Source organism: Oryx dammah, unplaced genomic scaffold (genome assembly GCF_014754425.2).
Source record: "Oryx dammah isolate SB20612 unplaced genomic scaffold, SCBI_Odam_1.1 HiC_scaffold_25, whole genome shotgun sequence".
In the NCBI taxonomy this organism is placed as follows: Eukaryota; Metazoa; Chordata; class Mammalia; order Artiodactyla; family Bovidae; genus Oryx; species Oryx dammah.
Window position 1 is genome coordinate 1633195 of NW_024070209.1, and position 26702 is coordinate 1659896.

The window sequence follows — 26702 nt, forward strand, 5'->3', positions numbered from 1 at the left end:
CCCCTTCTCAGGGACTCACTCAAACCCACAGCCTCCACAACACACTGGCGCATCATCCCAGGCCACAGCACAGTGATCACTTTCTTTTTAAAAATAATTAGGTAATGAATGCTTGGCTGCACTGGGTCTTCGTTGCTGTGCAGGCTTTCTCTAGTTGCGGCGAGCAGGGGTGCGGCGAGCAGGGGTGCGGCGAGCAGGGGCCGCTCTCTAGATGCAGTGTGCACGCTTCTCAATGCAGTGGCTCCTCTGGTTGCAGAGTATGGGTTCCAGAGCAGGGGCTCGTAGTTGTGGCACACGGGCTCCGGCACCCCTTGGCATGGGTCTTGGAAACTTCCCAGACAGGAACAGAACCTGTGTCCCCTGCATGGTCAGGTGGATTCGTAACCACTGGACCACCAGGGAGGCCCACAGGGATCACTTTCCTGACTAGCCTGGACCCACCCAGCTGCTGAGCCAACGCTCTCAGGACCTGCTGAATGCCCAGGGCCAGCAGACTATTCTACATCACCCCGTGCACCACTCCCCCACCAGGCATGTGGGGTACTAACCAAGAGTCCACGAGGTTGCATGACCAGGAGTCCACTGTTTATGTATGAACCTCCTGTTACATACAACTTAAAGAAACATCACATCGATGGATGAAATCAGACTGTATACAGAGCGTTGCTGCTTCTTTGAAAACCAAGTTGAAGGCTTTGCTAAGCTTTAAAGAAAGTTGTAAATTGCAGGTACAGATTCAGGTATAGCTAAGATAGTTGTTATAGAGTGGGGTGGATTTTTTTTTTTAAGAATTGTTTTTAAAAAATATTTGTTTGGCTGTGCTGGGTCTTAACTGCAGCGTCTTTTATCTTCGTTGCGGCACGCGGGACATTTACTTGTGGCATGCCAGCTCTTAGTTGTGACATACGGGATCTAGTTGCCTGACCAGGGATGGAACGCAGGGCCCCAACCTCGGGAGCACACATTCTTAGCCACTGGACCACCAGGGAAGTCCTGGGATAGACTTTTTAAATTCTAGAATGCTTCTCGGTTAGAGGCCTAGATGATGGCCAGGTCTCCAAGTTTTCAGAAGTAAACAATCAGTCATAGTTCTACAGATGTCACCATAATGATTCATTTGAGAAAGATGATCAACAGACACCCAGGCAAAGAGAAAGCCCCAGCCATGTTCAAAGTGTGGCCTCATCCGAGTGAGGAGCCTGAGTTAGACAAAACACCGAGTGATATTCAACAGTCATGTTGCTTATATTCTCTAGGAGTGCCACAGTAAAGAAGCTGCCTCCATGTGGAAGATCCAAGTTCAATTCCTGGGTTGGGAAGACCCCCTGGAGAAGGAAATGGCAACCCATTTCAGTGTTCTTGCCTGGAGAATCCCATGGACAGAGGAGCCTTGCAGGCGATAGTCCACGGGGTTGCAAAGAATCGGACATGACTAAGAGATTAACACTACACACTCAATGATCCTAAGAACATCAAGCTGGATGAAAGCATTCTTAGGTATCTTAGGATATCTAAGAATATCTTATTCTTAGATTCGATTCTGGGTCTTTAGAGTTAGAACCAAAACACATATATTTGTCTTAATAACCAAAGGCATGTAGTACCCACTCAGTGGGAAGGGCAGCCTGGGAAAATTAGTTGATGTGATAACTTGAGTTCAGAGACTTGGGCTCTGTGAGCTCCACCATCAGAGGGCAGGGAGACACTGACATGACCACCACAAATAGGGTTCTGGGGAACCTACTGATAAGAATCCAGCAAAGGACTTCCCTGGTGGTTCAGTGGCTAAGGCTCTGAGGTCCCAATGCAGGGGCCTGGGGTTCAGTCTCTGGTGAGGGAGCTCGATCCCACCTGCTGCGACTAAGAGTCTGAAGGCCACAACCAAAGATTCCATGCACTGCAACTAAGACCTGACAAGTCAAATAAATAAATAAAACTATATGTGTGTGTGTGTGTGTACAGAATCCAGCCAAAACCTCAGTCGTCAAATAACCTCAACCAACAGGGACTCTATCAGTATCACTGGGCTCACATCTTTTCATCCAGAAGATTCTGTAGAACAAGAAAGGACAGGACTTCCCTGGTGGTCCACTGGCTAAGACTCCATGCTCCCAATGCAGGGGGCCAGGCTTCGATCCCAGGTCAGGGAACTAGATCCTATGCGCTGCAACTAAAGATTCCATATGCTGCATCTAAGACCCAGCAGAGCCAAATAAATAAATAAACATTAAAAAAAAAAAAAAGAAAGGACAAAGAGAATCCAAATTATGGTAATTTTGTGTCAAGAAATTTGTGCCCATCTGGTACTATATGTTGGAGATTAGGGGTCAGCAAATTCTTTTCTGCAAAGAGTAAATATGTTAAGTTTTGTGGACCAACTGATCCCCGTTTCAACTTTTCAATTCTGCCACTTTAGCATGAGAGCAGCCATAAACAAAACACAGATGAATGAGCCTGGCTGTGTTCCAGTAAAATGCGTTTATAAAAACGGGCAGTGACCACATACTGTGGATCACAGTCTACCAACTCTAGTTGTGAGTCTATTCTCTATACTCTCTGTTAACAGTTCTATTCAGCTCTTTTCTTTCCACGTCTATAAGTTTCACCTTTCTCAGTTTAACACCAGATTTAAGTCTAACGCGTTTGGCACTAAAGGAATTCCAGCCTTTAACCTTGGAAACCACGTATGCCCATAGTTATAGATCAAGGGAGAATGCGAGCATGCCTCACAAAACTACAGGTCTCCCTGCTTGTACTGAGTGGAGACTACAGTGACGTTTGAAATTCTGTTTGTCTTTCTGTTATTAAAACTGTCTTTGAAAGTGTTGCTTAGGGACTTCCCTGGTGGTCCAGTGGTGAAGACTTCACCTTTTAATGCAGGAAGTTGGGGTTCCATCCCTGGAGGGGGCCTAAGATCCCACATGCCTTGAGGCCAAACATCAAACAGAAGCAATATTGTAACAAGTTCTATGAAGACTTAGAAAAAGGATCCATATCAAAAAAACCTTTAAAAATTTTTAAAGAAAGCAAGCATTGGTTAGCCAAAGGAGTCTTTGCACACCCTCAGAAATAACTGCTATCTCCCCTAAAAGATAACCTACGCTCCCGAGAAGTTAACAAATCTAATTGGCTGTCTTCCTTAAGGACATGTTTGCCCTGGTAACAGTATTTAAATTGACATCCCTGTTTTGTGAAAGGCAAAATACTGGGGAAGTCTGCTAAGCCATGAGTTCATGGGCACCTTCTTGCCACTTTCATGGAGCACTCATAAAATCTGTGACTCGGACGGACTCCTTTTTTTCAAACTAGATGAGTCCTGGTCTCATTTAATTTACAAATAGGATCATGACTCAGGTGGCAAAACCAAGCAGAGCTTCCTGGGCATGTATCTGGAGAAAAACGTGATCCAAAAGGATACCTGCCTCCCAGTGCTCACTGCAGCATCGTTTACAACAGCTAAGACGTGGAAACAACCTAAATGTTCACGGAAGAATGGATAAAGGCGATGTGGTGCATGTATACAGTGGATTACTCAGCTACTGCTGCTGCTGCCAAGTCGCTTCAGGCGTGTCCGACTCTGTGCAGCCCACCAGGCTCCCCCGTCCCTGGGATTCTCCAGGCAAGAACACTGGAGTGGGTTGCCATTTCCTTCTCCAATGCATGAAAGGAAAAGTGAAAGCGAAGTCGCTCGGTCATGTCTACTCTTTGAGACCCCATGGACTGCAGCCCACCAGGCTCCTCCGTCCATGGGGTTTTCCAGGCAAGAGCACTGGAGTGGGTTGCCATTGCTTCAGCCATTAAGAAGAATGAAATAATGTCATTTGCAGCAACATGGGTGGATGGACGTAGAGACCGTCATAGTGAGTGAAGTCAGTCAGACAGGGAGAAATATTATATGGCGCCCCTTACCTGTAGAATCTAGAAAGAAATGATGCAAATCAACTTATAAAACAGAAAGAGACTCAGACTTACAGAACAAATGTTGCTGGAGGGAAAGATGGGGGGAAGGGATAGTTAGGGAGTTTGGGACAGACATGTACACATTGCTATAATTATGAGATGTTGTGGGGAGGGGGGTGGGAGGGGGGTTCATGTTTGGGAACGCATGTACACCCGTGGTGGATTCATGTCAATGTATGGCAAAACCAATACAGAACTGTAAAGTAAAATAAAAAATAAATAAATAAATAAAAATTAAAAAAATAAAATGCATAGTGAATAAGGACAGGAACACTGCTTGATGTTATGTGGCAACCTGGATGGGAGGGGAGTTTGGAGGAGAATGGATACATGTATATGGATGGCGGAGTCCCTTTGCTGTCCACTTGAAACTGTCACAACATGGTTAATCAGCTATACCCCAATACAAAATAAAAAATTTAAAAACAAAAAAAAACTGAGCAGAGCTCAGAGCTGAGGACCGAGGCCTGCTGACTCCAGCCATGAACCAACCAATGGCAGCCAAGGTCATGGGTATGTATGTCTCAAGGGCATCTGCCGACCTCCTTTGCCCCCCTCACCTGCTCAGAAGGCTGTACAATGTCCTTTGCTGAATGTCCCCAGGGCATCGGAAAGTCAGGGCACTGCCTGGGTGAGGTCTGGCTGTCATCCAGCTGCAGCTTTGCAGGCTCAGACCAGCTGGACTCACATCATGTGAGGCGGAAAGCCGCGGATGAAGCAGAACCACGGCAGTGCTGTGCTTTGAGTAAATGTTCAAGTGTGAGGTTTTGATAACCTAAGGCTATAAATCCAACACAAGCTTTCGCAGATTAGCAGTGCTAGGGTGTGGGGGATGGTAAACCAGAGATAGAAGAAAGTTCTAGAGAAGGCAACAGTCTAAGGCCAGAACCAGCCAAACAGGAGTTATGGGCTGATCTGTGTCCCCTGAGATTTAATATGCTGAATGCTTAGCTCCCAGCACCTCCAAGTGTGCCTGTATTTTGGAGATGGAGCCTCTGACGAGGTAATTAGGCAGAAAGGAGGTCATTAGGGTGGGCCCTGATCTCATATGACCGATGCCCTTAATAAGAAGAGAAGGGACTTCCCTGGCAGTCCAGTGGTTAAGAATCTACCTTGCATTGTAGAAGATGCAGGTTCGATCCCAGGTCGGGGAACTAAGATCCCACATGCAGAACAGTGTGGACAAAAAAACTTAAAAAGAAAAAAAACATCCACCAGGAGGGAAAATTCAATAATGAAAAATTGGGACTTGAATTTTACATGTTTCTTTTAATTCCACCTTTCTAGGCATTCATCTTTGCTGTATTTTACCCAAGTATACAGACCCATGGCGGGCTAGAAATTTAAAAGCTTCATGCACTTTCCAAAGACCTTGGAAAGTTTGGTGCTCAAGGGTTACCCAGCCACTCTCCCCCCATTGTTAGCAGAACCTTAAGTCTGACATGAGGACCCACAATGTATCACTGCCAATCACTAACAGGGCCACCAAAGCTGACTCTTCAGGGTCTGAGAAGCCTGGCTTCTGAGCCATCGAGTTGGGTAGCTGAAGGCACATGCCCACGGCTCAGCAAAGACGCCTGTCAAACCCTGCTGACCCTGCCTCCGGGATCCAAAACCCTCACTGGAGGACGCTGGCACTCCCCATTCAACAGTGTCTTGCCACAAAGTTCCCTCTTTTCCCTGGACACTCTCATAAGTTCCAGAGGATCACTGCCACTGGTTCCTTCTTCTCACACAGGCAGTGAGTCCTAATAAAGCCCTGGCTCTGCTGGACTGGTTTGAGACTCCTTGTCTCATGTAAACTTACATCCTCTCAGACTTACCACTCCATTTGGACGCGTCTCCCTCTAGACTCTTCTTGAAACTGGTGAACTGAAGTCGGGGTGTGTTGCGATCATCATATATCTTTCCCCATTGCTACCTCATATTTATGGTCATTTTTAAAAGCATCTTTTAAAATGTATTTATTTATGTGACCACACTGCACGGCACGTGGGAGGTTAGTTCCCCAACCAGGGACCAAACCCGTGGCCCTTGCCTTGGAGGAGTGGCGTCATAGCCACTGGCCCACCACGGAAGTCCCTTCATGATCGTTTTTGATGTCACCAACATTTCCTGTTAAGCGACCCTTAGAATTTGGGGCCGTTTAGAATAATGATAAAAGGCAGGGGCCTTGGAGTCTAGAGAGCCTGTACCACAGTGCAGCTGTGTGGCCCTGGGCAAATGACTTGACCTCTCTGAGGCTCAGTTCCCATACTGATAAAAGAGGATAACAAGACCCCCACCTCAGTGAGTTTGGGGACGATCACACACAACAATCACAAAAGTGGCACACACGGCGAGCACGCTACCAGTATCAAGCGTTACTGATCATCGCTACCAGCCACTTACACAGGAAAACGGAGGTTACTTTCAACTTCTCACTCGGAAATGCTACATGCACTGCAGGCGTTTATTTACACAGCCATTTTCCAGGTTTTAGATGTGCTCCTTAAAGCAGGATCCCGGACAGGGGATGACCGTGTTACAAGGTAAAGGGCGTCTGGAAGGCGCATCGCATGCTGACAACATGCACCCTGGTCAGGACACAGCTGCTGCTGCTGCCGCCGCCAAGCTGCCTCAGCCGTGTCCGACTCTTCGCGACCCCATGGACGGCAGCCCACCAGGCGCCCCCGTCCCTGGGATTCTCCAGGCAAGAACACTGGAGTGGGTTGCCATTTCCTTCTCCAATGCATGAAAGCGAAAAGGGAAAGGGAAGTCGCTCAGTCGCAGCTCAGGACCCTAATTCCACTGTAACACTGCCAGCCAATACACATCTCTATTTGCAAATGTGAGAAAATGAGGGACTTCTCTGGTGGCCCAGTGGTTAGGAGCTTGCCTTCCACTGCAGGGGCTGAGGGTTCGATCCCCGATCAGGGAACTAAGACCCACAGGCGACTAAGCCCACGTGCCACAGCTAGAGAGAAACCCATGTGTCCCAACCAAGATAGGACTCAGTCAGGTAAATACACAGCTTTTTTAAAAAGAAAATGAAAAAACATCCCATCCCCCCACTTCTCACTGAGGCTTCTTACCCACGTGCCCCGTCTGTCCCTCGTCAGAGATCCTCAACAGGAGCTCCAGGTGGGAACTGCTGATATCTGGTGCCACCACCTTGACCAGCCGCCTCCACCGGGCCTCCTTCACCACAAACTCTATGCCCACCTTGACTTTCAGGATGTTGAAAGCTTCTGTCATTTTGTGACGCTTCAGATGTGCCAGTGTGTGAATCTCATTCTTGAAAAAAAAAAACAGAAGTGTGTGCATTTTTTTTTAAGAGGAAGATTCAAGGAAGCCTCATTTCTTGGCCTTAAACATTTCAAAGTAATGGAAGAGTTGAGATGAGTGCGTCCTGGAGACCACGTGTATCCTTTCTGGATGAGCAGGAGATACCCACGTGTAAAGGTCTCACCAGGCCTAACGAAGACTCCTAATATCTCCTGCTCCTGGGTTTACAACAATAGCAACCCAGGAACTCATGCTACAGGAGGAATCAGAGAGAAGTCACTGATGAGTCTGTTAAATCACAAGGTACAAAATCCCTTCCCCGCTCCAGGGATGGGTAACCACCCAGTGTCTGAAGAAACACATCTCCGCTAACCACGTGCAAGTGAACAAACCCATGGACAATCAGAACGCCGAGAAACAAGGTAGCAGGAGGCAGACAGGCCCACACTCCGCTCTGCCCAGGAGCGAGGCAGATGCCAGAAAGAAGGAGATGAGGCGTGCTGCTGAGAGGGAGGGAGCCGCGGGGAGGGAGAAGATAGATCTGCCATTAAGTCGATGAAGACAGAGAGGAGGGGGGGGAAGCAGCGGAGTGAAATGAGGCTAGAAGTGGCCTGGAAGGAAGGGGTCCAGGGCTGCCATGAAGCCTGACTGTGCACAGACAATCTTCCAGAAGAGGAGAACCCCTCTTCATGTTATAATGGGCCATGTGGATGCCGATCCCTACTGCCCCCTGTAAGCTGATAACATAGCTAGACCAGAAATTCTCTTTTTCAAATTGAGCAGAGTTGATTTACAATGTCATGTTCGTTTCAGGTGTACAGCAAAGCGATTCAATTATATATAGATAGACAGGGAAGATAGATAGGGCTTCCCAGGCAGCACTAGTGGTAAAGAATCCGCCTGCTAATACAGGAGACAAGAGATGCAGGTTTGATCCCTGGGTCGGGAAGATCCCCTGAAGGCGGGCATGGGAAGCCACTCCAGTATTCCTGACTGGAGAATCCCCATGAACAGAGAAGCCTGGGGGCCTACAATGCATGGGGTCACACAGAGTTAATCTGAAGCAACTCAGCACAAACAGTTGCATATATGTATACACACACACACACACATGCATGGGGTCACACAGAGTTAATCTGAAGCAACTCAGCACAGTTGCATATATGTATACAGACACACAGACACACACACACACACACACACACGGCTCAAATCATGAACTCCTTATTGCGAAACTCAGACTTAAATTGAACAAAGTAGGGAAAAACACTAGACCATTCAGGTATGACCTAAATCAAATCCCGTATGACTATACAGTAGAAGTGACAAACAGATTCAAGGGATTAGATCTGACTGATAGAGTGCCTGAAGAACTATGGATGGAGGTTTGTGACATTGTACAGGAGGCAGTGAGCAAGACCACCCCCAAGAAAAAGAAATGCAAAACAGGCAAAATGGTTGTCTGAGGAGGCCTTACAAACAACTATAAAAAGAAGAGAAGCAAAAGGCAAAGGAGAAAAGGAAACATATACCCATCTGAATGCAGAGTTCCAAAGAATAGCAAGAGGAGATAAGAAGCCTTCCTCAGTGATCAATGCAAAGAAATAGAGGAAAAGAACAGAATGGGAAAGACTAGAGATCTCTTCAAGAAAATTAGAGATACCAAGGGAACATTTCCTGCAAAGATGGGCTCGATAAAGGACAGAAATGGTATGGACCTAACAGAAGCAGAAGATATTAAGAAGAAGTGGCAAGAATACACAGAAGAACTATACAAAAGAGATCTTCACGACCAAGATAATCATGATGGTGTGAACACTAACCTAGAGCCAGACATCCTGGAATGTGAAGTCAAGTGGGCCTTAGGAAGCATCTCTCAGAACAAAGCTAGTGGAGGGGATGGAATTCCCGTTGAGCTATTTCAAATCCTAAAAGATGATGGTGTGGAAGTGCTGCACTCAATACGCCAGCAAATTTGGAAAACAGCAGTGGCGACCGGACTGGAAAAGGTCAGTTTTCATTCCAATCCCAAAGAAAGGCAATGCCAAAGAACTCTCACAGAATTGCACTCATCTCACACGCTAGCAAAGTAATGCTCAAAATTCTCCAAGCCAGGCTTCAGCAATACGTGAACCATGAACTTCCAGATGTTCAAGCTGGTTTTAGAAAAGGCAGAGGAACCAGAGATCAAATTGCCAACATCCGCTGGATCATGGAAAAAGCAAGAGAGTTCCAGAAAAACATCTACTTCTACTTTATTGACTATGCCAAAGCCTTTGACTGTGTGGATCACAATAAACTGGAAAATTCTTCAAGAGATGGGAATACCAGACCACCTGACCTGCCTCCTGAGAAACCTGTATGCAGGTCAGGAAGCAACATTTAGAACTGGACACGGAACAACAGATTGGTTCCAAATAGGAAAAGGAGTATATCAAGGCTGTATATTGTCACCCTGCTTATTTAACTTATATGCAGAGTACATTATGAGAAGCGCTGGACTGGAAGAAGCACAAGCTGGAATCAAGATTGCCAGGAAAAATACCAATAACCTCAGATATGCAGATGACACCACCCTTATGGCAGAAAGCAAAGAAGAACTTAAGAGCCTCTTGATGGAAGTGAAAGAAGAGAGTGAAAAAGCTGGTTTAAAACTCAACATTCAAAAAACGAAGATCATGGCATCTGGTCCCATCACTTAATGGCAAATAGATGCGGAAACAAGGGAAACAATGTCAGACTTTATTTTTCTGGGCTCCAAAATCACTGCAGATGGTGACTGCAGCTGTGAAATTAAAAGACACTTACTCCTTGGAAGGAAAGTTATGACCAACCTAGACAGCATATTGAAAAGCAGAGACATTACTTTGTCAACAAAGGTCCATCTAGTCAAGGCTACGGTTTTTCCTGTGGTCATGTATGGATGTAAGAGTTGGACCATAAAGAAAGCTGAGCGCCAAAGAATTGATGCTTTTGAACTGTGGTGTTGGAGAAGACTCTTGAGAGTCCCTTGGAGGTCCAACCAGTCCATCCTAACGGAAATCAGTCCTGGGTGTTCATTGGAAGGACTGATGCTGAAGCTGAAACTCCAATACTTTGGCCACCTCATGCGAAGAGCTGACTCATTTGAAAAGACCCTGATTCTGGGAAGGATTGAGAGCAGGAGGAGAAGGGGATGACAGAGGATGAGATGGTTGGATGGCATCACCGACTCAATGGACATGAGTTTGAAGAAGCTCTGGGAGTTGGTGATAGACAGGGAAGCCTGGCGTGCTGCAGTCCATGGGGTCGCAAAGAGTCGGACACGCCTGAGCGACTGAACTGAACTGAACTGAATCCATCCCTCCCTGCTTTTCCCCTTTAGTAATCACAAGTCTGTGTTCTATATCTGTGAGTCTATTTCTTTTCTGTAAATGAGTTCACTGGTATAATATTTCAGATTCCACGTATCTGTGATATCATATGATGCTTGTCTTTCTCTTTCTGGCTTCCTTCACTTGGTATGATCATCTCGAGCTCCATCCGTGCTGCTGCGCATGGCATTATTTCATTCTTTTTAATGGCTGCAAACGGCTTATTTCATTCTCTTTATATTCTACTGGAAATATGCACCACTGTTTGTTTACCCATTCATCTGCTGATGGACATTTAGGTTGCTTCCATGGCTGGGCTATTGTGACTAGTGTTGCAGTGAACATAGGAGCGCAGCTATCTTTTTGAATTAGTTTTTCCTGAATATACATCCAGGAGGGGGATTGCTGGATCATAAGGTAACTCTATTTTTAGTTTTTTAAGGAACCTCCGCACTGTTTTCCATAGTGGCTACGCCAGTTTACATTGCTATCAGCATGTAGGAGGGTTCCCTTTTCTCCACACCCTCTCTCAGTTCAGTTCCGTTGCTCAGTCATGTCCGACTCTCTGCGACCCCATGAATTGCAGCACGCCAGGCCTCCCTGTCCATCACCAACTCCGGAGTTCACTCAGACTCACGTCCATCGAGTCCGTGATGCCATCCAGCCATCTCATCCTCGGTCGTCCCCTTCTCCTCCTGCCCCCAATCCCTCCCAGCATCAGGGTCTTTTCCAAACACCCTCTCTAGCATTTATTATTTAAAGACCTTAAATTCTTAATGGGTGCAGCTATGTCTTCATCAGCTTTGGCTCCTTCATACTTTGTATGAGGTAAGTCAGACAGAAAAGGACAAATATCATATGATATTGCTTATATGGGAAATCTAAAAAAATAATAAAAATGAACTTATTTACAAAAGAGAAATCGAGTCACAGATATAGAAGACAGTCATGGTTACCAGGGAGGAAAGCCAGGGAGGGATGAATGGGAAGATTGGGATTCACATATGCCCACTACTATATATAGTTGGACTTCCCTGGTGGATTAGACGGAAAAGCATCTGTCTACAATGCGGGAGACCCGGGTTCGATCCCTGGGTCGGGAAGATCCCCTGGAGAAGGAAATGGCAATCCATTCCAGTACTATTGCCTGGAAAATCCCATGGACAGAGGAGCCTGGTAGGCTACAGTCCACGGGGTCGCAAAGAGTCGGACATGACTGAGCAACTTCACTTTCACTTTTCACTGCTGCTGCTGCTGCTGCTGCTGCTGCTGCTGCTAAGTCACTTCAGTCGTGTCCGACTCTGTGCAACCCCATAGACGGCAGCCCACCAGGCTCCTCCAACCTTGGGATTCTCCAGGCAAGAACACTGGAGTGGGTTGCCATTCCCTTCTCTAATGCATGAAAGTGAAAAGTGAACTACTATATATAAAATAGATAATGAAATAGACCTACTGTCGAGCACAGGGAACTCTACTCAATACTCTGTAATGGCCTGTATGGGAAAAGAATCTAAAATAGAGTGGATATATGTATACGTACAACTGAATCACTTTGCTGTACACCTGAAACTAAGACAACATTGTAAATCAACTAAAAATCTAAAAATGAAAACACTAAAATAAAGATTTTATTTTAATACTCAATAAAAATTTAAAAATAAGTCAATAAAAACACTAAAATAAAGAAGAAAAGATTTCAAGGAGCCATGGACAACCAAATGCATTAAGAGTGAGGGACAAGGGACCTCCCTGGGGGTCGGGTGGTTAAGACTCTGCACTTCCACTATAGGGCTTAATCCCCGGGCGGGAACCAAGATCTCCCATGCCAAGTGGCCCAGTCAAAAAGAGAAAAAAAAAAAAAAAAGAGTAAGGAGCAAACCCGGGATCTGCCCTGAAGCTGGGACACACTGTCAGACCCACACCAGACTGACAAAGAGCCACCTGGCCCAGCAGAGTTCAGCAAGGCAAGTGAATCTTCAGATTCATCAAAGCAAAAGGAAAATGAGCACATTCAAGTTAGCAAGTGCACAGGCTAGCCTCCCTGCTCCCGCCCAGTGGGACCCCCACTGGACCCCCAGCTCAGGCGTCTTACCTTCAAGTGCTTCCTGTAGTTGTTGTAGACAACAGCCAGAAAGACGGACATGAAGATGTAGGTGTTGATGATGATGTAGGCTATGAAGTACAGAGAATACCACCAGTTGAGCTCGTAGGCAGGCATCCTAGAAGGAAATAACCATCTGTCATGGTTTTCCGTGCCCTAGGCCCACAGTGCATAGAAGGCTGACCATAGGTGACATCCCACGTGGCCAGTCCACATGCATGGGGTGAGGAAAACCTTGTCTCAGTCTAAGTCTCCCCCAGACAGTGCAATGGGGCCTCAAAGCCATCACCATGCTTCATGCTAAACGGCTCACTCCAGACCTGCCTTCTGAAGTTCTTAGTGCCTTAGAGAGGTGCCAACTTCCAGAGCAGGCAAGATCTGGGAGATGCCCCCATCCCACTCCCTCCCTTCCCAATGAGAAAATCAAAGCCCAGAAAGGAGACTCACTTGCCCAGAATGATAGAAAGAATCTGAACTGTGACCTGCGTTTACACTCAAGGCTTTTCAGGGACACTAGAATGCCTTGCCAGGATGCGGGGAATGCAGATAATTTTCTATCTACATTCGGACTATAAGAATGAAAAAAGTACCGTTAATAATGGCACTGGGCCCTTCCCTGGAAGTACAATGGATAGGAATGCGCCTGGCAATTCAGGGGACACAGGTTCGATCCCTGGCCCAGGAAAAGTCCATATGCTACAGTGCAACTAACCCTGTGGAGGACAAAAACTGAGGCCGTGCGCTGCAACTACTGAAGCCGTGAGCCTAGAGCCCGTGCTCCGCAGCAAGAGGAATCACCACGATGAGAAGCCCACATCCCACAGTGAAGAGCAGGCCCCACTCGCCACAACTAGAGAAAGCCCCAGTGCAGCAACCAAGACCCAGCATAACCAAAAATAAATAAAAAGTAATTTAAAAAAATAACAGTGCAGGGACAAAAGGCGTCAATCAGGATGCATGCTCACACCCCTGTTCATGGAAACTGGGTTTTGTGCAGCAGGGGACACTGAGGGAGTCCACCGAGGGAAAGAGCCAAGAAAAAACAGGAGGGCCAGGAGCTTCACCTGGCTCACTTTTTGCTAGAGACACGCCTCAGAGTGAGCAGGAACCCAGGACAAGTTGACACAATGGTCCTAAACACAACTAGACAACAGGAAGCCCGCCCTTCCCCCAAGGCACGATACGGGAGGACATTGGCAGTGAAAGCTCCAGCCACACTCTAGGACCCAGGAGTCACCTACTCAGGGGTCACTGTTGAATAATCTTACCTCCACAAACAAGGCAAATCCATAATACACAGGATATTAGGCGGGGGGAAAAGCCTGATGTTTTTCTCCTAAATAATGTCCACATGTGTGAACTGGCAGTGGGGGAGGGGACAAATCCTAACCTTTACGTTTCTGTCCTGTTTCATTTAGCCAGAAAACCACATCAATGCTTAGGAGAAAAGCTGTGCTTCCTTTACAAAAATGGCTTAGGTGTTTCAACTCAAGACTCAAAGAACATTCCAGAGCAGAGTTGAGTTCAAACACTTAAGTTATGTCTCCAGAGATGTCTCCTGTTGCTTTTGGTTTTTTTTAAAAGGTCATCTAAATTTAGTTTTAATTTAACCTATTTTTTTTTCTTTTTGGCCATGTTGTTCAGCACTCAGGATCTTAGCTCCCCAACCAGGAATCAAACCAGTGCCCCCTGCAAAGGAAGCTCAGAGTCTTAAACACTGGACTTCAAGGGAAGTCCCTCATAAAATTTTTGAAGAGTGCCAACTGTTGGCACTAGCCTACCCTCTCTATTTAAATCTAAATTTACATAGGGACTTCCCCTGAGGGTAAGGGAGCCCTGGTGGGAGAACTAAGACCCTGCATGCCTCATGGTGTTGCCAAAAAAAAAAAAAATACTGTATAAAATGTTTACAACAAATATGAATAAACAGAAAATCGCCATTTTTTTCTCTTACAGTGGCTTTTAAGAAAGTGGATTCTGTTATATAACAGATGTCAGTGGATGTGAACTGGTGACTCACGTACATGATATCCGGGCTGTTTGCAGTGGTGACCAGCACATAGAGCTCAAACGCTATGTCCAGGATGTTGGTGAAGTATGGCGACCCTTCCACTGTTCTGAGATCCCTAATGAGGAATCAATGACACAGAGTGAAAAAAAACCCACAGATATAAATGAAGCTGTGGTTTCCAACACCCTTTTCCCCTTGCTGGAGCCCTCCTGGAGTGTCTGAACGGGGAAGACAGCCACTGCTGACCGATTCTGGCACCGGCAGGCTGAACACACACACGGGAGAGTTCTCCGGCAGAAAGCTCCAGAGTAGCCTGCTCACCTGTCCCCAAAAAGCTTCAAGGCCATGAGGGAGAAAATCATCATACTGAAGAGGAACAGGAGGAACACGTAGAGGATGTCGGGCAGCGTGTTCCGGATGCTTCGGAAAGCCCTTCGGATCTGTGAAGACAAAACTTCGTTTCATTTACACACAATCAGCAAATTTTCTGCTAAAACAAACCCCACTCCCTTAGTAGATGCAGACTGGGATACGTCGTTGTTTTAGTCTCTAAGTCATATCCGACTCTTTTGCAACCCCATGGACAGTAGCCCACCAGGCTCCTCTGTTCAAGGGATTTCCCAGGCAAGAATATTGGAGTGGGTTGCCATTTCCTTTTCCAGGGGATCTTCCCAAACCAGGGATCTAACCCACGTCTCCTGCATTGGCAGGGAGATTCTTTACCACTGAGCCACCTGGGAAGCCAGACTGGTGTGCAGAGAATGGATAAACAAGGTCCTACTGTATATAGGGAACTATATTCAATATCCTATGATAACTGTGCTCACACCCTACCCATGGTGGAAAAGAACATGAAAAAGAATGTACATATAAATGTATAACCGAGTCACTTTATCGTACAGCAACAATTAACACAACACTGTAATTCAACTACACTTCAGTAAAAAAACACACACACACACACACACCCTCTTGTGTATCCTAAATCATATCCTTACCTGCCGACTTTCAGGGAAGTTAATGAGGAAGACTGGCCTCAAGGCCCTTGACCATCGAACTCCTCGGATGTTAACAGCTTCCAGGGACGCATAGATGACCAGATCAATCAAGGTCAGCTGTGACAGACATGGGGCGGAGATGTCAGTACTGCTGGAGGACTGAGGAAGTGCCATACAGATGCATATTCACTGACCCAGGAGGAAGGTCACAATGTATCACAGGAAAAGAACCACATTCATAAACAGCATAATCCAGTGTCAGAGCAGAACATTAACAGCAGCTGTCATCTGAGAGTTCACCATGTGCCATGGCCTCCAGTGAGCTTTGCATAGACTATTCCACGGCCCCTGCAGAGGGTACCACTCCTGGATGGAAATGTTTGACATACAGACAGGGAGATCATGAGGCCCCAGTCACACAGCCAGCAAGAGGGGCAGGCCTGCGACTGGACCCCAGGAGGCTTGGTAACAGAGCCTCGCCAGTTACCAGCACTACCACGTGTCCACACCATGTGGTACTTTTCTTCAGTTCTAGCCTCGTTCCCAGGTGGCACCCGTGATACAGAACCTGTCTGCCAATGCAGGAGATGCCAGAGACCCAGGTTCGATCCCTGGGTTGGGAACATCCCCTGGAGTTAAGAAATGGCAACCCGCTCCAGTAACTTTGCCTGGAGAATCTAGTCTACTGGTCTACAGTCCACGGGGTCGCAAAGGATGGGACAAGACGGAGCATGCACACATACAACAGGATAAAAATATCCAGATTACAGAAAATTCTGATCAATCCTTATTAAGGTCAGTCTGTGATCCTGAGGATGGACAAAGGAAGAAGGACCCAGAGCAGTTTAGGAAAACATAAGTTAAAAAAGAATAATCTACCATCATCAGAAATGTTAGCTCAGTCCCTTTGGAGGCAAGGCAACGAGGATTGAGAAAGCTCAGTCACAGTGGCAAAGAAAATACAGACTCAGAAAGAGGCTGGTGCTGGCCGCTGCACGGGGCGCCACCTGGAGGGAGTCAGAGGGGTTATTCCAGGGCAGCAGGGATGGACGGACAGCTCACCAAGGGTCACGGTATCTGGGGAGGCTTCCTGGAGGAAGTACTCCCTGATGCAATCTTTTGCTGTTGTTGTTAATTAATTTTTAAATTTTTGGCTGCACAGGTCTTCGTTGCTGTGCTCAGGCTTTCTCTAGTTGCAGCGAGCAAGGGCTACTCTCTAACTGTGGTGCAGGGGCTTCTCTCGCTGTAGAGCACAGGCTCTAGGGCGTGCAGGCTTCACTGGTTGCAGCACGTGGATTTAGCTGCCCCACCTTATGTGGAATCTTCTCAGACCAGTGATCAAACCTGGGTCCCCTGCACTGGCAGGCAGATTCTTAACCACTGGACCATCAGGGAAGTCCCCTTTGATGTAATCTTAAAGCAAATAAGAGCTTTAAAAGCACACAACTCTGAGAAGTCAAGAGCCGTGGCAGGCAGACACAGCCAAGGGATGCTCAGGAAGCAGGGATTCCTGGCGGTGGGGGCAGAGGGGAGCAGGAAGTGAAAAGACCTCAGACCGAGGGCAGGTGAATTTGAGGATCAGGCTAAAAAGATAAGTCTTATTCCCAGAGCCTGGGGAGCCCAGAAAGTATTTCAAATAAGGGTGATGGAGGTGAAGGAGTGTTATAGATGCAGGACAGACCTGGACGGGGCACCCTGCACCCTCATCCAGTTCACTCCATGCACCTCTGAGGAGTGCCTCTTCCATGCAAGGCATTGCTCCAGCTCTAGAGAGAGAAAGCGCTCAGAGCTCTCTGGAGGAAACCTGGATGAGACAGGGGCTGAGGGTGTGCGGGGCGGGGCGCTGAGGAGGTGGCGTGGGAGGGATGGCCGTGCAGGTCTAGGAGGGGAGGACCTCCGGCGGGAGGGACACAAGGTCTCTGACACGGACTTTGGCTCTTCTCTGGTGGGATTCAGGATGGTCTAGAGAAGGGAGCACGGCGACCAGGTCGGACCTGGGCTTGAAAAGTGCTCACGTGTCCATCACAGTCACGGCTCCATGCTGGAAGTCTTAGGAGATGAGGACGGACTTCCGACCCTGTCCCAGGAGGGGGTTATGCAGGAAACACGGCCATGAAAGACGTACGTGCTCTTCCAATTCGTCCCTTTTTTTTTAAGTTTTCCCACCCATCTCATCCTCCACCTTCCTGTGTCAGGCAATACCATGTTATGGACTGAACTGAAGATGTCGTCGTAAGTCCTGTCTCAGACCTAGGGTTCTTGTACAGTAAGACACTCATATATGAATATGTTATGTCCCAGGAGTGCGTCTGTAACTCCAACAAAGTTAGCCTAGGTACCCAATTATACGTAGTACTTTACTATATAGTACTTTATTTTATAGTGTTTTACTGTAATGGGGCTTCCCTGGTGGCTCAGAGGTAAAGAATCTGCCTGCAGTGCAGGAGATGTAGGTTTGATCCCTGGGTTGGGAAGATCCCCTGGAGAAGGGAATGGCAACCCACTCCAGTATTCTTGCCTGGAGAATCCCATGGACAGAGGAGCCTTGTGGGTTATAGTCCATGGGGTTGAAAAAGAGTCAGACACAACTTAGCGACTAAGCAACAACAACAGCTTTACTGTTGTTAAGGTTTATAATACTTTTCACATAAAATACATTTTACATAAACCACACACAAAAAATTAAAAAAAACATTTTTAATCTTAGAGTACAGTACCGTGACAAGTACAGTAGTACCAATTACATCACTGCTGCCTTTACGATTGCTCATGGACATCTTGGAATTGAACTAAAGATACGTACAGATGTACTCTATACAGTCCTGCACAGAAAAGCACACAGAAGCACAGCGACTTGCAGAAGATGCACGCACATGACAATATACAGACAAAGGAACGAACTCACACGACCGGGCATGTGAACACAGGTCACATTTTTTAAGTTTGCAAGTTGCAGGTTCGTATGCAAGGGACTTACTGTGTTCATTTTTTAATAATAGGAAGTGAAGATATTTCTAAAAAAATGAGACCAGAGAGATAACTCTGTGTATTTTGGGAGTTCAGCAGATGTATGAAGGAACTCAAAACAAATTCAGAAAGGGTGAGAAAAGATAGTGGACACTCTAGGTTGAGGCAGGCTGGCTGCTGTGCTGAGATGCTAATTATAAAGTGCCCTCAGCTAATCACCGCCCAGGACCACTCTCTTCACAGCAGCATTTCAGAATACATCACCTTGCCTCCCTTGGCATAACCCCTTAGCTAGTGTCCTTCCAGATCATTCTATGATGCTCTATCACTCTTTCTTCTTTTCCTTTAACAAAGATGTGTTCCAGCTATACTGTAACCTGCTCTTTTGACCTAATAAACAAGAAGCAATCTCTCCTTAATCATAGACACATAAGTGCATATAAGGCCATTTTAACAGATGTGGATGTACCACATTTTATTTATCTCCTATTGTCAGGAAAAGAAGAGAAGTGAAAGGCAAAGGAGAGAAGGAAAGATATATCCATCTGAATGAAGAGTTCCAAAGACTAGCAAGGAGAGATAAGAAAGCCTTCCTCAGTGATCGATGCAAAAAAAATAAAGTAAAACAATAGAATGGGAAAGACTAGAGATCTCTTCAAGAAAATTAGAGATATCAAGGGAACATTTCATGCAAAGATGGGCTCGATAAAGGACAGAAACTGTCTGGATGGACCTAACAAAAGCAGAAGATATTAAGAAGAGGTGGCAGAATACACAGAAGAACTGTATAAAAAAGATCCTAGTGACCCAGATAACCACGACAGTGTGATCACTCACCTAGAGCCAGAGTGAACTGCAAAGTCAAGTGGGCCTTAGGAAGCATCACTCCAAACAAAGCTAGTGGAGGTGATGGAATTCCAGTTGAGCTATTTCAAATCCTAAAAGATGATGCTGTGAAAGTTCTGCACTCAATTTGTCAGCAAATTTGGAAAACTCAGCAGTGGCCACAGGACTGGAAAAGGTCAGTTTTAATTCCACTCCCAAAGAAAGGCAATGCCAAAGAATGCTCAAACTACTGCACAATTGCACTCTCTCACGTGCGATCAAAGTAATGCTGAAAATTCTCCAAGCCAGGCTCCAACAGAACATGAATCAGGAACTTTCAGATGTTCAAGCTGGATTTAGAAAAGGCAGAGGAACCAGAGATCAAATTGCCAACATCTGTTGGCTCATTGAAAAAGCAAGAGAGTTCAAAAAAAACACCTACTTCTGCTTCATACCAGACCACCTTACCTGCCTTCTGAAAAATCTGTATGCAGGTCAAGAAGCAACAGTTAGAACCAATGGACTGGTTCCAAATTGGGAAAGGAGTATGTCAAGGCTGTATACGGTAACCCTGCTTATTTAAATTATATGCAGAGTACATCCGGAGAAGGCAATAGCAGCCCACTCCAGTACTCTTGCCTGGAAAATCCCATGGACGGAGGAGCCTGGTGGGCTTCAGTCCATGGGGTCGCTAGGAGTTGGATACGACTGAGCGACTTCACTTTCACTTTTCACTTTCATGCACTGGAGAAGGAAATGGCAACCCACTCCAGTATTCTTGCCTGGAGAATCCCAGGGATCTGGGAGCCTGGTGGGCTGCCGTCTATGGGGTCGCACACAGTCGGACACGATTTAAGTGATTTAGCAGCAGCAGCAGCAGCGGAGTACATCATGAGAAACACTAGGCTCGATGAAGCACAAGTTGGAACCAAGACTGCAGGGAGAAATACCAATAACCTCAGATATGCAGATGACAACACCCTTATGGCAGAAAGTGAAGACGAACTCAAAAGTGATGAAAGTGAAAGAGGAGAGTGAAAAAGTTGGCTTAAAGCTCAACATTCAGAAAACTAAGATCATGGCATCTGGTCCCATCACTTCATGGCAAATAGATGGGGAAACAATGGAAATAGTGTCAGACTTTATTTTGGGGGACTCCAAAATCACTGCAGATGGTGACTGCAAGCCATGACATTAAAAGACACTTGCTCCTGGGAAGAAAAGCTATTACAAACCTAGACAGTATATTAAAAAGCAGAAACATTACTTCACCAACAAAGGTCCATCAAGTCAAAGCTATGGTCTTCCCAGTAGTCATGTATGGATGTGAGAGTTGAACCATAAACAAAGATGAGTGCCAAAGAATTGATGCCTTTGAACTGTGGTGCTGGAGAAGATTCTTGAGAGTCCCTTGCACTGCAAGGAGATCCAACCACTTAATCTTAAAGGAAATCAACCCTGAATATTCAATGGAAGGACTGATGCTGAAGCTCCAATACTTTGGCCCCCTGATGCAAAGAACTGACTCATTTGAAAAGACCCTGATGCTGGGAAAGATTGAAGGCAGGAAGAGAAGGGGGCAACAGAGGATGAGATGGCTGGATGGCATCACTGACTCGATGGACATGAGTTTGAGCAAGCTCCGACAGTTGGTGATGGACAGGGAGGCCTGGCGTGGCAGTCCATGGGGTCAAAAAGAATCGGACACAATTGACTGAATTGAACTGAACTGATTGTCAGGAAATCCAGTTGTTTCCAATTTTTCAATACTAAGAACAGCTCAGCCATGAGCAATCTTGTGGATAAATCTTTGAACATGTCCTTCTTCCCTAAAGATCAAGTCCCAGGAATGGAAATATGGGAGCAAGCACTTGCACACAAAAGGCTTTTCCAAAGGAATTGCTAACCAGCCTTCCAGAAGAAACAGCTGATTCTTCCCTCGAGTAAGGGTGACAAAGTTGAAGGGATGAAAGGACTGAACTGTTTTCAATCTTGCTATGATTGCTTTACAGGCAAACACATGGCTTTTTATTGTTGCTTTCATGTATAGTTCTTTTATGGGGGGGGGTATAAAGAGTGGCCGGAGAAGGCGATGGCACCCCACTCCAGTCCTCTTGCCTGGAAAATCCCGTGGACGGAGGAGCCTGGTAGACTGCAGTCCATGGGGTCGCAAAGAGTCGGACACGACCGAAGTGACTTAGCAGCAGCAGCAGCAGCATAAAGAGTGACTTTATTTCTTTTCCAGGAAAAGGCGGAACATAGTAGGCTAGCCCCTCAAGAACCATGCCCTCCCATATATATTTCTTAATTAGTCATTTTTTCATATTTGCTAGTATTTACTTCCTCTTTTAGGAGATGCCATCACCAATTTTCAGCACATACTTTTCAGAGAAAATTTGAGCATTTTTATTAAAAATAAAAAAATCTATTTGGTCTTTATGCTACACTGAACTATGAAAAAGCTAAGAAATCCTCAAATAATACATTAATCTTTCAATCTCAATGATTGAGCAGCATTCATGCAGATATACTATATATAGGTATATATAATACAGGTACTATGTTCCTGAACTTAAGTATGAATATACAGCAGGGACCAAAATAATCATGTTCATATGTGTAAATGCAATTCAGGAAAAAAGGAATGGAAGGATATATCCCAGAGTTGGAACTAGCACTCTGTTCTGAGGCTGCCCTGCAGCACATTTTTTAAAACTGTAGTTTCTGTTAAGAAAGTCTTTTCCTTCAATTTGGAAGTGCCCTTGAAACAGTAAAATACTCCCACCGTCACATTTTGCCCAGTGTGCGCTTCCCTTGTGGTTTTCTGGCAGTTGTGCCGCTGGTGCTTGCTCTCCCAGCATCTGTAATTTTCCTGAACCCACTCAAACCTACCGAGTCTTTTCATACTTTCTGCCTTTGACCACAGCCTCTCGGCTCTGTAACGAGCACTCACCACTATGGTTACCATGACGCAGATGTTTTTTGTATCCTTCCAGAAGACCTTCTGAGGAGTGACTTTCGCAAAGTGAACCAGTCTCCCAAAGAAGGCAGTCAGAGAGAGCACTTCTGCTATCGAGGTAACCTGTGGCAGAAAAACAGAGCTATGGCTTAATGCTCTCTTACTCCCTGACACCGCCCTGTGAGACTTAGCAGTGTCCTTCAGTTTTGCTTGGGCTTCCCTGGAGCTCAGATGGTAAAGAATCTGCCTGCAATGCAGAAGACGCAGGTTCAATCCCTGGGTCAGGAAGGTCCCCCTGGAGGAGGCAATGGCAACCCACTCCAGTGCTCTTGCCTGAAGAATTCCATGGACAAGGAACCTGGAGGGTACAGTTCATGGGGTCACAAAGAGTTGGACACAACTGAGCAACTAACACTTAGCTTAACATTACTGAAAGTTACAGCAAAATTCTTAGCTGGTTGGAATGTTTTCTTTCTCTTAAAATGAAACATGCCTCTCAACCACAAATGACCCAACTGACAGGGTTTCCTGGAAGGGGCGGTGGGGGGTGGGTAAATCAGCATGCAGAGGACCCCCAGAAGGCATTTCCTCAGAAAAGTGGGGGTCAGGGATTGGCAGAAATGGCCATCTGCTATGCTGTCAAATTCCCCACGTTCATACTCAGAACAGACATCTAGAAGTTCAGCGTCTCTAGTAATAACGCTCCAGAGATGTGTTTTGAAATGCCGGATCATTCCTTAGATTGCTGCCCTCCCGCCCTGCTGCCCGGATTTGGCTGGTTGCTACCAGACCCACCACGATGTCCGGACCATCTCCTCCTTGAGCTACGGGTATCAATTCCAAACTCCCACAGGCAGCTAGCTTTGCAGTCTGTGAGTGCAACTCATATAATACTTTGCCTGCGGTTGCCAGGAGACAGTAAATCCTCCCTAACAGGAGTACTTCTCTCCACCAGTGGGGAGAGAAGAGCTCAGTGAGGGTGGAGGGAATGAACTTCTCAAGGGAAGGAGGAAGTGGCTGGCTCTGGGCCCTGAAAGCAGCAGGTGGCACAATTTCTCCACCCCTGACCCCAGCCCTTAGGAGCCCTGGGCTGCAGCCCCTTCTAACTTTCTAGCTCTCAGCCTGTTCATCCTTGAGGGGCTATACAGACCTACTGTCAAGACCAGGCTTACAAAAGGGCCTGGGGCATTCCAGGACACCTGGCTAAGATGAGATTTTCTTGGTAATGCTTTTGCTGTTGTTCAGTCACTAAGTCGTGACCCCACAGACGGTAGCATGCCAGGCTTCCCTGTCCTTCACTATCTCCAGAGTTTGCTCTAACTCCTGTCCATTGAATCAGTGATGCCATCCAGCCATCTCATCCTCTGTCGTCCCCTCCTCCCCACCCATGCCCCGTAATTTGACTTTAGAGACGTGAAGTGCAAACACTGGCTGATCAGATAGCCAAGCCCAAGCTGTGTGTGAGCAATAATAAACAGCAGGGTGGGGACACAGAAGAGATGCAAGGGGCTGAGAAGAGATCCACGGGAGCATACCTCGTCCAGTACCAGGTGGCAGGGGCGGGGACCAGCTCCGTTCAGGTCTGTGAACGCACAGCTCTGCTTCTTCAGGTTTGGTGTTTGTTTTGACAGAGACTGGGCTAAAAGTTTTCTGCCCAGAGACGTCATTAATTGTGACATCTTCATCAAATGGATACCACCAACCTTGGAAGCACCCACGGAAGATTGCCAACTTTGGTGGCACCCAACAAACCTCCCTTTTTTACCTCCCTGGGCAGGGTCCTCCCCTGTTGACTCAGGGCTTGGGCATGTGATGGGCTCTGGGCACCTGGGCATTGGCAAATAGGGTGTGAGCGGAGGTTGATGGTGCTTGCATGTCAGGAAGCTCCGCATCCATAGGGAGAAGCTTGAGCCACGGGGAGAGACCGAGACAGAGCCGAGCAGAGAGCAGGGGCTCTCTGTGAGCCCCCAGCTGCCCGCCAGACCCACTACCCCAGCCAAGAGAAAAATCTGCCCGGTTGAGCCAGTCAACCGCAGACTCATGGGAGGCAGGAAAACCTTGTTCTTTAAAGCAAGGGTCAAATGAACTTTATCTGTCAAAGGACCAGACAGTAAATATTTTAGGCTTTGCAAGTCATACAGTCTCTGCCACAGGTACACTGAGAGGCGAGAGCAGTGTGAGTCGGGAATTAATGTGAGCAGGCCATCAATTCATTACTTGGAACCCATCTGCAGTAGCTGGATAATCTGATGCTTTACTTCAAAGCACCTATAAATAATAACTTATGACTATGAAAAAAGCTGGAAGTGTGGCAAGTACAAGACTCATACTACACTCTATGGTCACACTGTCTGCTCAACATTAAATAAACATGCCTTCAAACATCACTTGTCTGTCCAACGTGCCCTTGTACACAGAGAAGACCCCAAACCGCCACTTTGTTTCCAATGTCTACTGAGGAAAAGCATCAGCTCGGGAAATAGACAGAATTCTTCCAATCCCTTCCCCCGGAAAGAAAAATGAAACCAAATTCATATACACTGAAAATCTGAGGGGGAAAAATGCAACTGAATTCATCTGTGACAAAGTCTGATTAGCCATTCCGTGCTGAGAGCTTACCAAGAAAGGGAGCGGGAACACGGCTGGTTCCTCAAAGAGGGCAAGCGCAAGGTCGACCCAAATGAAGAAGTAGGTGGCTGCCCGCATCGTCCAGTGGTTATAGAAGTGGTAAAGTCTGGAGCGGAGAACAGAGGAAGTTACAAGCAAGGAGCAGGAGTTAAACAGCTACCCCGAGCCCCATTCGAAGAGGAGGAATGGGAGGCAAACTGCAAAGGCCAGGCTCTGACCGCTCTTTCAATCCTAGGGAGTGAGGGGTAGCGTTTGACTGAGCGCGCACTACAAAATGTTCACAGCGAAGAAACTCACCAGCTCTCAAAGTACAGTCTCTTAACAGTCTCAAGCTAGGATGAATACCCTCCTGGTGGGGTGTTGGTGACCCCCGACCCTGAGATGTACTTTTGGAGGGCTGACACAGAGCAAACCCTCAGTCAGAGTGACCTGTTATTAATATTACATGGTGCAGGAGCCTAACTGATTTATAATATGTATCAGCCCATCTCGGCATGGTGGACCCAGAGAGATCCCGCGGTCACACGGTTCTCTTCCTGTAGGGGGTACCCCCCAAACCTGCCAGGCGGCATCCAGGCGTGAGACATCCGCTGCTGCCTTTGGAGGTACTGACACCTCAGTCCTGATGGTAAGATTTTTTTTTTTTTTCTTATTCTGAGCTTAATCTTTGGTTTTAGTTCAACCTTTAGGGGCGTAGGGAGAAAATGCTGAATTGACATGAAAAGAACATATGAGTCCCGTCAAAAGGCAATCGGAAGTAAAAGAACAAGTCTTCTTTTCACGTGGGAAGCTCTAAGAGGACAACCTGGCGAAGAATACGCCGTGTTTCCCACTCGGATGTCTCCCCTGTCCCGGTGTCACCCTTTTATCTGGCCTTGGCACGTGCGCTGAGTACCGCCCTAGCGCGAGGCACCGCGCTCCTAAAACGTGGAAGAACACCACCCCTGGGGTTTGCCCGACGCCACGCGCCAGACCCCAAACATTGCTCCAAATATTAGTCGACTTAGTGACCTTAGTTTGAGCTCAACTTCAAGAACATTAAGTGCTAAAGGGCAGGCGACTCTAGGTTTAACACTGTTTCAAGCGTTGACAGTTGAATTACCTGATGGCTTGAGGGGATGTCTCAAACCGGACGTTTCTGTTGTACTGGGCGTCCGAGACGTAGGCAGCGGCCAGGAGGAGCTCCCGGTCCTCAGTGGGAGAGAGAGAGGGGAGAGCAAGTCAGGGCCAGAAGGGACACTCGGCGGCGTTTCTGTTCGGAAGTACTGGGCTCGAAAGGAAAGCCTCTTCTCCTCTCTCCCCGGCCCGCGCCGCCCCCGGCCCCGCAGCGAGGAGCCAGCACTAACGCTGCCACATGGTCGCCTCGAGGTGCTTTCTGGGCAGTGAGAAGCCTGCTTAGCTTTCGGGAATTCAAATACAGGCTCTCAGAGGAAGAGATGAAAGCCACCTGGTTAACGCCGCAGATTCCTTACTGTCTGAGCCACCAGGGAAGCTGCATAGACCTATTAATAAGTGTGCTTAAATGGTATCTTTCTACGTTCATATTGGGCTTCCCAGGTGACCCTAGTAATAAAGAACCCGCCTGCCAATGCAGGAGACCTAAGAGATGAAGGTTCAGTCCCTGGGTCAGGAA

At 46.9% G+C, this 26702-nt stretch overlaps 1 protein-coding gene across 1 annotated transcript in view; it reads right to left on the reverse strand.

Annotated features, from left to right (window-relative positions):
* The window catches only part of LOC120883517 (two pore calcium channel protein 1-like), a 43878-nt gene extending 17562 nt beyond the window's left edge, over window positions 1-26316 (reverse strand). Inside the window, exons 1-8 of the mRNA XM_040267546.1 lie at window positions 26172-26316; window positions 25061-25175; window positions 22436-22564; window positions 15691-15807; window positions 15014-15132; window positions 14706-14807; window positions 12673-12799; window positions 7035-7236 (exon numbers count right to left, since the gene is read on the reverse strand). Of these exons, the coding sequence (XP_040123480.1) occupies window positions 7035-7236; window positions 12673-12799; window positions 14706-14807; window positions 15014-15132; window positions 15691-15807; window positions 22436-22564; window positions 25061-25147 (883 nt within the window). The 5' untranslated portion in view covers window positions 25148-25175; window positions 26172-26316. The remainder of the gene's footprint in view (window positions 1-7034; window positions 7237-12672; window positions 12800-14705; window positions 14808-15013; window positions 15133-15690; window positions 15808-22435; window positions 22565-25060; window positions 25176-26171) is intronic.
* Window positions 26317-26702: the final 386 nt, after the last annotated feature.